This window comes from Uranotaenia lowii, chromosome 1, assembly GCF_029784155.1.
Source record: "Uranotaenia lowii strain MFRU-FL chromosome 1, ASM2978415v1, whole genome shotgun sequence".
Taxonomy (NCBI): Eukaryota; Metazoa; Arthropoda; class Insecta; order Diptera; family Culicidae; genus Uranotaenia; species Uranotaenia lowii.
Window position 1 is genome coordinate 5,694,446 of NC_073691.1, and position 14,767 is coordinate 5,709,212.

General features: G+C 35.6%; 1 protein-coding gene across 8 annotated transcripts in view; it reads left to right on the plus strand.

The window, feature by feature from the left end:
• Nucleotides 1-14,767, plus strand: part of LOC129738735 (acetylcholine receptor subunit alpha-like) — a 99,942-nt gene that overhangs the window by 61,318 nt on the left and 23,857 nt on the right. For all 8 annotated transcript variants that reach the window (XM_055729981.1, XM_055729985.1, XM_055729982.1 and 5 more), the window contains 2 exons: nucleotides 6,891-7,059; nucleotides 12,350-12,486. In XM_055729981.1, coding sequence (XP_055585956.1) covers nucleotides 6,891-7,059; nucleotides 12,350-12,486 — 306 coding nt within the window. The remainder of the gene's footprint in view (nucleotides 1-6,890; nucleotides 7,060-12,349; nucleotides 12,487-14,767) is intronic.

A 14,767-nucleotide genomic window follows, 5' to 3' on the forward strand; every position in this document is an offset into this window, starting at 1 on the left:
TTATCCCAGGTGGAATTGCGAAATCGGATTAAATAGCTCTCGGCTCAAGAATTTCCTCTCTGATCCGAGATCTTTTTAGAGAGGTTCACGAACAGTTTTTTCGTGGTTATCACAAATTTAACCAAGAAAAATGGTTGAGAACTGTTCAAGGAAATATTCTACCGTATGTTGCGACAATGTTCCGAAATAAAGTCACAATTTTTCTGATGTAGATTTACTTAAGCTTTACTTATAATATTTCCTATGGCCCAGAAAGGAGAAATGAATTGCGCCCAAAGAGGTACAAATTCCTTAGAATTTGTGTTTTTCTGGAATTAAATGTCGTGGCGATTAATCTGATCAAACAAGGTTTGACTCGACCGAATTTGGTATTCGATTTTTTTTACTCATGCCGAGTCTGGTTTACATCTGCTTGAATGTATTTCGTCTTGATTTCCTCATCAGAATCACAATCTGTCCCCAATTATGACTCTCTGGAGCCACTATGTATACTAGTGGTTGATATTAGAATAAAAATCTTCAGCTGTTTCAAGGCGATATTTTTGGTTTGGAATCACCTGGAGAAAAAGCAGGTGAACAACAAAAAAATCTGGGTGAGGACCTGGTCCGATGAACAAAACTTTGGACCGGAAAGTCATGCGTGCTTACGCTAGTAGGAAAAGTAGGCTCAATTTAGGATGTGACCGAAAACGTGGATCCCCTATCAGTACTGTTAATCGTGCCAAGGTAAAATTGGATATAAAGACATTTAAGAAGCAGAAGAAGTCGAAGCCGAGGGAAAAACAAGCTGCTTCTGTCAAACCAAGCCAAGACCTCGTAAATTATATGATCAATTGATGTGTGGAAAATCGGTGTGCGTTATCATCGACGACGAAACCTATTTGTAAGTTTGATAACAAAACGCTTACTGGAGATCAGTATTACACTGTTCGTGATGGTTATTGACATCAATTTTTGCCGAAAAATTCGGTAAAAAGGTAATGCTTTGGCAAGCCATATGTGAGTGTGACATACTTTCCGAGCCGTTTGTGACCACTGACACAGTGACTACAGATGTTTACGTCCGAAAATGCCTGGACTGTCGCCTGCTGCCCATGATCCGCAAGCATAATGATCTAGTACTGTTTTGGCCGGATTTGGCATCAGTTCACCACGCACTCCCTTACTAAATCTTTTTGAGAAAACATGCGAAGCCTGTAGATTCTATCAAAAACTTTGTAAAAAACTGGAAAAAGTGACCAAAATCATCGCAAATCAGTCTGCGCCTAAGTTAATGAGCAGTTTTCGATCAAATATTCTACGATTGACTGGAATCTTATTTTTCTTGATTCACTGTAAAAGAAGACTATAGTAAACATAAAAGTGAAAAAAAATTCTCCTAAATTGTGTTTATACTGTTAATTCTAAATCGTACTTAGACACAATGGGACACCCTATTCTTCACAGCTTGAGTAACACTCTCATAATGAGATGATTTGCAATGCATTTTGTTATTGACACATTCCACGCACTTGCGTCCTGAGAGTCGAGATTTTCAAATAACTCCTACAGCTAAAATTTTCTGTGTTTTTGAAGAAAGTCAACTTCATGGCCGCAGCATTGCAATTTCTCTTGAAAACCACCATGATCCTGTTGGCCTTACCATCCTTCTTGAAAACTCTCTTGACGATAGCTCAATATCGTTCTATGGGGCGAAGCTGGGGGCAGTTTGGTGGGTTAATATCTTTCTCTACGAAATCTACATCGTTATCCTCAAACCTTCTAAGAGTGGATTTTGCGTAGTGGGCTGACGCCAAATCCGGCCAGAGCAATGGTGGAGTCGTATGTTTCCTATATAGTGGCAGCAACCTTTTCTGCAAACACTCCTTTTGGTAGATATCGGCATTTATTGTTCCTTTTGTAAAGAAACTCGTCGACTTCAATCCGCAGGAGCAGATTGCCTGCCACACAAGCACTTTCTGGCCAAATTTTTCCACCTCAATCGACTTCTCGTGGTCACTCACATCCTCCCCAATAGCTGCAGTGTAGAATTGTGGTCCCGGAAGAGTACTGGAATCCTCTTTTACATAAGTTTCGCCGTCCATGAGAATGCACGCATCTGGTTTCTGCAAAATCTGGTTTTGGCTCGTGATTTTTGTTCAGCCGTTTGTTTGGACACTTTCTGCTTCTTGTATGTCTTCAGGTTGTTCCGCTTCTTGATCCGCTGTACCATTCCGATCGATGTCCCAGCTTTTTTCGCAAAATCCCGTATGGACATCGATCGATTCCGGTTGATGAGGTTGATTATTTTACGGTCCAGATTTGGGTCAGATGGTCCTGGTTTCCTGCCTCTTCCTGGCAAATCATTGAACGTACGAACGTATAGTGTTCCCCAAACTTGTGGATGATAGATTTTACGCTCGCCGGATGAATGCCGAAACGTTTCGCCACTTCATTCACGAGATGCCCTTCTCTCGCATCTAAGTGTCCAACACACGAATTTTAAGTTCTTTTTTAATTCGCGACATTTTGGGAGAAACGAATGTTTCAAACGTAAACAAAGCGCTGGTTCACTCTTGACAGATCAAGATGCTACATACAGTTAAGCACAGTTGTGCGCGTTCACGCGTTAGTAAGTAGAAGACCCAAATATGTTTATAGTTAATTTTCGATACACTCCTTAGAGATGGTAAGTTCGCCAAATAGCAACGCTACCAGTAAAGAAACAGGGGCAGAGAAACCCTTTTTTAGGCGAATGTCAGTCGTCGTAATCGTAAACAGCAGTTGGCAATGATTTTTTTCTCTAGTTTTCGCTGTTGGTTGTTTGTTTGAAAATGCAACTGACGTCACGAATTGTCATGGTTACAATGTTTACAAAAAAAAACTTTTACTAACACTTAGCACGAGATTTCCATTGCCACCTGAGATATATATATATATATATATATATATATATATATATATATATATATATATATATATATATATATATATATATATATATATATATATATATATATATATATATATATATATATATATATATATATATATATATATATATATATATATATATATATATATATATACAGGTTGATAGATGCCTTCGTTCAAACGGTGAGGAATGAGTACTTTAATCCGAGAAGCACTAGGAGTTTAAAGAGGAAAGAGAGTCGCCAGTTGATCCAAGACCTGCTGGCATCCTAAAGACGAGGGCCAGAGCCCCGATGATGGTTCGACAGGACCCTAGCCAATTGAAAGGCAAGGGCGATAGGTCCTACGAGGAAGCGCCCTATAAATGGCAGACAGTCACGCGTGATCGCTGGAAGGTGAGAGCTACGAAAACTAACCCCAAGCCCAAGAAGCAGTGAAGCCGCGTAAGAGAGATGGTACGTACGCTGACTTGCTTCGTCAGATGCGGACCGACGACAAGCTTTTTGGAATAGGAGAAAAGGTAATCCTTACCTTATCAAAAAATTCGTCGAAATGATCCTCGAGTTGAATCGAAGTTAGGTAACGAAGAGTGCATCCTTCAAGGTGCTAGCAGACGAAGTTCTAGGCGAGAAGGCGGAGGTTCATGCGCTATGCCACGAAGTAACCATCTTTATCAAAAACCTCGACGAAATTTCGACAGAGGATGAAGTCAGGACAGCACTAGTTAACCAGACCAGATCTCGATCCGAATGAGACAGGGTCCTCCCAAATCCGGAACACAGGTTTCCCTTGGTAACAGCAAACGCAGCACTAGAGTGCGGGCGGCTAAAGGGGGGATGGTCAGTTTGTCAGATAACCATCTCCAGCAACAGAGATTACTTTCGATGCATGGAGTACGACCAGAAGTTGTTTTACTGCAAGGAAGTTAAAACGAGGCTTGAGCTGAGGGTGCGGGGAAGCCGGTCACAATTCAAAGTGTCTTTTTTGCACTGGTGACCATGTAACTGGCAACACTTGATGCTCTGTTCCACCGAAAGGCTATACCCAGGGCTTGGAAGTAATCCAAAAAGAACCTCAATCACTGTCACGAAGCTCAACAGCTTCTGCGACAGATGTCGGTGGAGGAGAAGCTAGACATAGCACTAGTAGCAGACTCCTATTTCAGAGCCCTGAATTTGTGACAAGAAAGTTTCCCATACAAGAAGAGATCGCATCGAAAGAGGAAGGCTTCATGATAGCCAAAATAAGTAGGAACTTCTTTTGTAGCTGCTACGAAACGCCAAGGCGGACCTTGAAGAAATTTAGCGCTACAATGGATACGATATAGTTGAGTTGTTCACAGGTCGAAGCCCCGTTATAATCGCGGGGGATTTCGTCCCGTGGGCTCAAAAATGGAGTAGTTCCTTCACGAACGTTATAGCACCGACCATACTGACTGGACAGTCGATTTCGTTTTTTGGATAATTTACGCACTCTGGAATCGATAGTACGCAATATCGATTCCAGAGTGCGCATCGATCGATTTGAAGAAATTCTATCCCAGTTAGAAAGTGCCACCCGACTTTCGCAAAAAAAAACAGGCAATTCAGACGATAAAATCGTGCAAAACAGGTACATTTTTCCTACAGGGCATTCCTACCGGAAAAATTATAGGTTCGCCACCTACCGCCGGTATTGCGAACCTGCTAAATTTGACGAAAAAAATTAGCCAGGAAATTATCGAATTTTTGTTCTAAGTGTCCTGTCAGTATGATCAGTGGTTATAGGATAGCATCTACTTGACGCTTACAAGGCTGAATGTGGACCATACGAACAGAGGTAATACTAGCACCTACCATAGAGAAGGACGTCCAGCTGAGAGCTTCAGAAGCTGTAGAAGTGGTTGAGTGCTGGATGCACTCCAAGGGTTTGCAGTTTGCTGACCACAAATCTAAGATCGTCCTGATATCAAACCTGATTTCACCGCAAAAAGGCAGGGTTACAGTTGGATCATGCGCTATCGAATCAAAGCGCGAGCTTAAATATTTGAGTGTGGCGATCGACGATCGGCTTAGCTTCGAAATTCACATTGAGTATGTGTGCAAGAAGGCGGCAATGTGATGCGGTAGACACAAATTTCGCGTTTATTCGGAAGGTTCAAGATGCTACAAATTGGCGAAGACGATAAATATAAAATTTTGAACATTTTTGGAAGCCATCAACATTGTTCAACCAACACTTCAGAAGCAGATGAATGATGAATATCAAAGGACAATGGTAACAAAGTATTCATTTCTTTCTTATTCGTGCCGTTTTAAATACGTAGTGGATTAAGTATAACTGTAAAGCTTTGGAATTTGAAAAAGCCTCAGACACAGCACATGTTCTCGAATTGTGGAACTATTTCCAAGACACGGAAAACTGGGAATTCTTTGATTAGTTGCCCAAGATATGGCGATTTGATTTAGCCATGTTATAAATCCGAGTTATAAATCCTGGCTGGAGGTGGCCAGCATGTGGTGCCGAAATACCTCAGACATAGCTCATGATTCTCGAGATGTGGGGACTGTTGTTGAGACCCAGTAAAACGGGAATTCTTGGCATAGTTGCCCTAAGTGTGGAAGCACATGATGTTTCCATGCAGTCGATAATAAATCATGACTGGAGGTGCCTCAGACACAATTAGGGGTTCTCAAATTGTTGGAACAGTTGCTGACACTCGGTAAAACAAGGATTTCTCAAAACAGTTACCCAAAGTGTGGAAACATTCGATGTCTCCATGTAGATGGAGAATTAATTCGTATTTTGTAAGGAAAAAAATATTGTTATTTGGTGCTGATCAAATCGACTAAGACTAATGTCCGATGCTTTTCTAAAAGAAATTCCAAAACATTCTAATGAAGGCCCTCGTCATCTTTGTACCATCAGTAATTGGTTTATATTTAGCGGCAAAGATAATTTTTCAAAATCAAGAACAATGCAAATGGAACAAAGCCCCTACCTACAGCTCATTTTGTTCTGTTGTTCCCTTTTCAAGTTCACGCACAGTGTTCAAACAAAAAGGGCCAAACCATTAATTCCATTCGGTTTCCAAATGCATGAACATCGTGTGAATTAGTCCAGTTTTGAGTGCGGTGCCAAATGTTAAGGGATTTCATTCTTTACCGGGGGTTAATACTTTGCCAAATTTACAAGGTGTAAGCGAAAGGATACAAAAACCGTCCCTTCAAATCCCCCCAAAATTGATTATGAGATGACATTGTTTTTTTTTTCGATAATCCCAAAAGGTCGTCGAAATCGTAAACATTATTTGAACTGTAGGCTAGGTAAACCCTCCTTAAAGTTTATCGAACGTAAAATGTTTCGCTGAGAGAACCTTAAAAAAGGGTTTGGGAGCTTAAGTACAAATTTCCATCAACTGGTGATTCAGCTTTATTATTGTTAAGAAGAGAAAAAAATCATTTTGATTAAAGCTAAGTGCCCCCGGTAGCTTATAAATCAATCGAAACTGTACGGCCATAAAACGTTTCCAACCGGACAAATCGACTATTGATTCCTTTATTACTCATGACAGTTCCGAAAAGTACAGGAAATTGAGACGACGACCCAGAAAGGAGCAAACAACAACAACAGCTCCAATGTTCAGATATCAGCAATCACACTGGAAGAGGACACAAAAGCCCGAACCCAGTTGGTACCGACCGGAGGTTTTTTTTTGCCTGCTCCATACATGCGCCATCGTCATTAACCAAAAAGAGCCCCAAGTACAGGCAGCATCCAACAGCCATCGCATCGTTACGGCATAGATGGACCATTGATAATGGCGATTTTTTATCACCCTTCCCATAACCATTTCATGTATCGATTGGTTTTTTATATTCTGATGATGCTTCTTGTATCCTACTCGATGTGATTCCAATTTTTCCCAACTTTTCTTCTCTTCGTTTCTCTCGGTATTGTTGTCTTTTTTGCCACCATCCGCACGCCGCAAACATCAGGAACGAAAAGTTTTACACCTGCTGCGACGAACCGTACCTGGACATCACGTTCAACATCACCATGAGGCGGAAGACCCTGTTCTATACGGTCAACATCATCATCCCCTGCATGGGCATCTCGTTCCTGACCGTGCTGACGTTCTACCTGCCATCGGATAGTGGGGAAAAGGTGAGTTCTGTCGGAATGATAATTCTTCCTGATTCTTATTATTTTTCTGAAGGTTCAGTTCAATCAAATCCAGACGAAAGGAATATCGAAATGGACATCGAACAATCAATGGATTGATTGCGATCAAATATTGAGTAATTTTAGTTTGTCGTTGCTCATTTTTGCGCTCTCTGGAGCCACTAGCAAGATTGTTTTAAGTTACAACTCCAATTATCGAAAAATCTAATTATACTTTGTGTGGAAGTGTCATAAAATTGTATTTGCGATAGGTACATAAAAAGTCTTTAAACGTGGCAACTCTAAAAATATCAGAAAAATCAACAGAAAATAAAAAAAAAAAATGAAACATGATGAAATTGTAGAAAAATGACAAAAAATAAAAAAAAATAAAAAATTGAAAAAACACAATTAACAACACAAAAAAAATCCACAAGAATGATGAAACGAGATGAAACTTGTAAAAATTATAAAATTAACCAAATAGGTATAAAAATTCTTGAAATTAATATTAACCAAATAAAATGAAAATAAAGAATAAAATAAAGAGAACAAATTGATAAAATGACAAAAATTACAACAAATTCAAAAAAATTTCAAAAAAATGTCAAAAATGGCACGAATAAAAAAATCATAAAAATGTCCAAAACTATCCAAAACAAAAATGGAAAACATTTTTAAAAAAGGATAAAACTAGCGGAAATAAAAAAAAACAACTCGACAAAAGTTAAACAAACATGACAAAATTCATAAAAAAAAATACAAAAACTACAAAAATAACTTCATTGACAAAAATGAGAAAATAACGAAAAAGACAAAAATGTCAAAAATTGCAAAATCACAAAAATGAATAAAAAAGACAAAAAAAAATCAACAAAAATGACAAAAACATGAAAAAAATGACAAGAATTACAAATGTAACTAAAATGATAAAAACTATAAAAATGACAAAAATGCAAAAATGACAAAAATGATACAAATGACAAGAATAATGAAATTGACAAATATGACAAAAATGACGAAAATAACAAAATGGAAAGAAAGGAACAAAAAAAAAAAATAACATAAGTGAGAAATATGACGAAAATGAAAAGTATGAGAAAAATGACAAAAGCGACAAAACTGACAAAAATAACAAAAATGATAAAATTAACAAAAGTTATAATGATGACAAAAATGAGAAAAAGTTACAACACTGACCACAATGTTAAAAATGACAAAAATGACAACGATGACAAAAATGACAATAATTAAAAAATTGACAAAATGACATAAAATAACACAAATGAAAAAAATTTAAAAAAAAATACAATAATATCGAAAATCACAAATAATACAAAAATGACAAAAAATACAACATACAACATTACAAAAATGATAAAATGACCAAAATGACAAAATTGATAACAATGACAAAATTGACAACACTGAAAAAATTACAAAAATTACAAAATATGACAAATATGACAAACATGACACAAATGACAAAAATGACACAAATGACATAATTGACCCAAATGATAAAAATACAAGAGTGAATGAAATAACAAAGATGACAAATATGATTTTAATGACCCAAATGAGAAAAATTTAAAAAAAAATGATAAAAATTACAAATTTATTACAATGACAAAAATGACAAAAGTGCCAAAAATTACAAAAATGACAAGAATGACAAAAGTGGCAAAAAAGACAAAATGACAAAAATTTAAAAGAATACAAAATTGACCAAAACGAAAGAAATGATAAAAATGATAAAAATTACAAAAATGACAAAAACGATAAAAATGACAAAAATGACAAGAGTGTCAAAAATGACAAAAACGACGAAAATTACAAAAATGACAACAATGACAAAAACGATAAAAATGACAAAAATGATAAAAATCACAAAAACGACGAAAATGACAAAATGGAAAAAAGACAAAAGGAAAAAAAAAATTACATAACTGACAAATATGACAAAAATGAAAAATACGAGACAAATGAGAAAAGCGACAAAAATAAAAAGAATGACAAGATTTACAAAAATTACAAAAATTAACAAAAGGTATAATAAGGACAAAAATGAAAACAATGTTAAAAATGACGGAAATTACAAAAATGATAAAAATGACAATAACCACAAAAATTACAAAAATGACAACGATGACAAAAATGACAATAATTAAAAAATTGGCAACAAAATGACAAAAATTACAAAAATGACAATAATGTCGAAAATAACAAACAAAAAATACAAAAATGACAAAAATTTAATCATACAACAATTCAAAAAATAATGAAATGACCAAAATGACAAAATTGAAAACTATTACAAAATTGACAACAATGAAAAAGTGACAAAAAATGACAAATACGCCACAAATGACACAATTGACACAAATGATAAAAATACAAAAGTGATTAAAATGACAAATATGATTTAAAATGACCCAAATGAGAAAAATTATAATAATAAAAATAATAAAATTTATTACAATGACAAAAGTGCCAAAAATGACATAAATGACAAAAATGACACAAATGTTATAAAAATGATAAAAATGATAAAAAATGATAAAAATGACAAGAATGACAAATAAGACAAATGACAAAAATAAAAAAAAATAAAAAGATAAAATATATCCAAAAATGATATAAGAGACACAAATTAAAAAAATAACAAAATTGACAAAAATAAAAAAAAAATTGACAAAAACTACAGAAATGACAAAAGTGGCCAAAATTACAAAAATTGCGCAAATGTCAAAAATTATGAAAATGACAAAAATGCCAAAAAAAAAAATAACAAAAATTACAAAAACGAACAAAATTACAAAAAAGCGAAAATGGCAAAAATTATAAAAATGACGAAAATGAGGAAAATGCCAAAGAATTCAAAATCACATAAATGATAAAAATTACCAAAAAATGATAAAAATGGTAAAAATTACCATAATGACAAAAATGACAAAAATGACAAATGAGACAAATTCACAAAAATGGCAAAAACGACAAAAATGACAAAATTACAAAAATAGCAACAATGGAAACAATGGCAGAAATAATACAAATTATAAACAATGTTGACAAAAATTACGAAAATTTCTAGAAGTACAAAAATTGACAAGAATTATTTAATTGACATAATGACAAAAATAAGAAAAGCAAAATTGACAAAAATTTCAAAAAGTGACCAAAAATTGACAAAAATTACCAAAAAGACAAAAGAAAACAAAAATTTCAAAAATAAAATAATTAAATATACGATAAAAATGACAAAAGTTAAAAAAAAGACAAAATTGTCAAAAATTAATAAAAAATTACAAAATTGACATAGATGACAAAATTTCAAAAATAAAAATGACATAAATGGCAAAAATGACACTCATGACAAAAAAGACTAAAATGACAAAAATGACAAAAGTGGTAAATAAGACAAAATTTAAAAAACTACAAAAATGTCAAAAACTACAAAGATTACAAAAATAGCCAAAAATGACAAAAAATGCCAAAAATGACCAAAATGATAAACTTGAAAAAAATGAAAAAAAAATGACAAAAATGGTGAAAATAGCCAAAATGACAAAAATTATAAAAATAAAATTAAAAAAATGACTAAAATTAGCAAAACTCCAAAAATGACAAAAACGATAAAAATGACAAATTTGATGAAATATAAAAATGACAAAAGTTACAAATTGACAACAAATGGCAAAAATGACAAAATCTCAAAAATGATAAAAATAACAAAAATGACCAATATGACAACATTGTCAAAAATGACAAAAATTACAGACAATTTTGACAAAAATAACGAAAATGACAAGTTACCAACATGACGAAAAATTCCTAAAATTATAAAAATGACAAGAATTATTTAATTGACATAATGACAAAAATCGCAAAAAAAAATGCAAATTGACAAAATTTACAAAAAAAGACCAAAAATTGACAAAAATTACAAAAATGGCATAAAAAACACAAAAATTTCAAAAATGACAAAAAAAATATTCAAAAATGAAATGATCAAAAACCTGACGAAAACAGACAAAGTTTAGAAAATTACAAAAATGTTAAAAATTACAAAAAATGACAAAAATGGCAATAATAACAAAAATAACATAAATGGAAGTGATGACAAAAATGATAAAAATGACAAAAAAGAATAAAAAAAAATACAAAAATTACAAAAAATTACAAAAATTTCAAAAATGACAAAATTAACATAAATAACTTAAATTACAAAATTGGCTTATATTACAAAAATTGACAAAATTGACACTAGTGGCAAAAATTACAAAAAATATTAAAATTTATAAAAAGAGCTAAAATGACCACAATGACAAAATTGATAACAATAACTGTTGTGATATTTGGAATTAACAGACTATTATTGAGGAAACTGATAATTGAATAAACTTTATTCTCAACAAGTCATAAAGGTCAGGTTACACATTTGTGATTATTGTCGATGCCTTTTTAAACACTCTCTGGAGCCACCAGATCATTTTGCTCTTCTGGAAGTGTGACTCTGACTAGGACTTAAAGATACAAAGCTACGAGAATCTAGAATTGGAATCCCAACCGTGAACTTGAAAAATAAATTTTAAATCAAAATCTGAAATATGAATTCGGAAATTTTAAATCTGAATCAAAGTTTTCAAAGTTTTGAATCTTAAATTTGAGTTTAAAATCTACTTTTGAAATCTAAATCCGAAAACTTTATTTTGTTATTGTTTATTACTGGAAGTCTCATCACTTTAAAATAAATTTCAATCTTAATCGTTTGGGTCGGTTTCTTCACCACCTTCTTTGTTTCAACTAGAGATTTACAAGCTTTTAAATCAAAGCCAGAAGTATCGCCGTCGCCCCGGTTTCCGAATCCTCCTTTTTTATTGAATTACTATCCCTTAACCCGGGACTTCCCATCGGATACGCATTATTAGTATAACACAATCAACAGACGCAGAGAACAAACAGAAAAATGAAACGAACGAAACGAGTAAAAAAAATCGCAAAAGATGAGAATATACACAATCAAGCCATTAGTCGATGCTGCGAAGATAACGCAACAACAAAAAGGGGCACGGGCATCATAACAGTAATTCACTTATAACGGTTTACTGCTAATTTTTATGACCCCGGATCCGCGGGTTTCCGTTCCGAGCGGCTGAAGCTCTTCGCTACATAACCACCAGCAGCTTCGAAAACATTGTTTCCGAATATTATTATTAGTACCAACCCACCACTTCTACCTTGAATCTTTTTGTTGATTTTTTCCTCTCGTCTTTTTTTTTGCCATCCACAGGTAACGCTATCCATTTCGATTCTGATTAGTCTCCACGTGTTCTTCCTCCTGGTTGTCGAAATCATCCCACCAACGTCCTTAGTCGTGCCTTTACTGGGAAAATATTTGATATTCGCCATGATCCTGGTTTCAATAAGGTAAGTGCAGTGAATGAGCAAGCCAACAACGCGGCCAATTCGGTTCCGTACATTACGACGATGGGCTCATCAGGCCACTTTAGTTGAATGGTTTTGTTTTTTTTTGTTCTTCGCCTTCCTTCCATCCTTCCTTTCTTCCATTTTCCATTCCAGCCAAAACAGGATTAAGGGTTATGATTAAGTTCCGAAAGTGCGTCGCCATTCAAGTACAATTTATGGAGCCCCGTTCCTCAATTTTTAAGACCATCGATGGCAATATTTTTGCATTCGATAAAAGTGTCGGTTAGTTACGTTTTTTTTTCTACTATACCGTACCGGAAGTGGAAAGTCATTATTAGCAGCCTCACGCCGGCCGCACCATTGATTAGAATCCTGGCAAAAGAAAGTGGAGAAAGATGAAGCAAATCTGCATAGCTGAAGGAATCTTCTGCCGTCGTAATTTACCATAAGCTTTCATCCTCTGCTTAATAGACCGACCGTGGCAGGCAGACGTCGTCGTCGTCGTCGTCTCTTTAGGAAAACAGAAACGAGAAAGATTAGAAAGCATGACCATGCATTTCTAATATGTCTACTTTCAGAGGGCTCCAAGACAAGAGCAGGAGACACACGGCACTTTATCATCTAAGTAGGCCAGTAGGTAGGCGGTGGGTACCTAGGTATATTTTTCTTCTTTTTTGCTATGCCCTACACCTGTCTGTGCTTGATAAACACAGCGACCACACAATGATGAAGGCAATTTTCTCGAATTCTTTACTGGACCGTTTTGCTATTCATAGATGTGGAGGTTTAAGTTGGGAAGCCGTATGAACACCTCCTTCCTACTGCCTGCAGTAATGGTCAACTTCATCTGGACGGTAAATTTTTTTTTCGTAAACCCTGAGAAACCTGTCCAATGTAGTCAGAAAGTAAATTAAAATATTTTTCAGACCTGTTTTTTGTCCTAGAATGCCTCAGCCGCAGTATGGCGTTCATTTAATTGGAAATAAAAAATAGGAAAAATACAGTTCTGGTACTTTAGAGCGTGCCGTTCGGCCTAAATAAGGCACTTGCTACTTTCCAAAGATAGATGAATTTTGTCTTAAAATGATGATATGATTAAAATAGTCATCTATGGCATTTTTCGTAATGTTTGACTGAATTCTTAATTTACGGGGTGGCCAAAAATTACAATTGACAATGCAAAAGTCCTCTAAGCAGGTGTCGAACTGGCCCTGGTCAGTACCACTGAAGTGGAAGGTAAGATCGCAGCTCAGGAAGCTGGACAACCCACAATATGTAGAATGTAGATCTACTACTGAATCTCTGAACCCTCAGAACATCTTAAGAACGCGACCATCGACATCTGTAAGCACTACAGCACCTGGGTGGTAGATCTGAACTCTCCTTGTAATGACATGAGGTGAAAGAACACATTCCACGCCCCACGATTCAAGGCCTGATCTCTCCTCGTTATGACTCGAGGTTAACACGTATTCCTCTCCTCTTGACAACTCGAGGTCCGTTCCATCCACTCCAACGACTTGGAACTAACAACCAACCTCTCCACCTGACAACTCTAGGCCAGAACTCTCCCCAAACGACTCGAAGTTCGAATTCTCATGGCAAAAACTCGAGGGTTGTCGAGGGAGGCATCGCCAAGCATTCTTCTCCATCTCTTCTCCATCTGTTCTCATCTCCATTGCGAGAAAAATCCAGTCTTATCCCCACAGCTTCGATCATTGGGAAACTAAATTATTCAGGTACATTCACTTTTCACGCTTGTGGTGTCCTTTAGTCATCCACTAGGCAGAAGGTAAAGTCTTAAACTGGCAACTTCCACCTTGGGATCGGACGCACACGCCAGAATATCCTGAGGGTATACGATAGTGGTTCACTTCCTTCCTACAAGGTCAGCTGCGATAGAGGTCAAAACTTATCCAAGCGGCTACCATCGTAGAGTGTTTACTCAGTATCCCAGCAAGACGAGCAGAGGACGGATACTTCAAGAAGCATCCGTGAACTTTACCGTGGACAATCCAGCTCCGGTTGTTCGTGATAAGACGATGAGTACACCGTCCACCCGCTGAGTTATCCCACAGCCTTCATACATAGCATGGCATCAAATATGTTGGGAGTGTCCTTGTTGTGATAGCAATAGACATCTTCCTCTAGCAAAACTTATTTAAATGGGCATGACCCCCTCCACCAAGCACTTCAGAAAAGATAGAAAGCTTAGTCCTGGATAAAAACAGCTTCAAAAAATTGTTTAGATGTTTGCCTGAAGAACCACTACTGGTCTCTC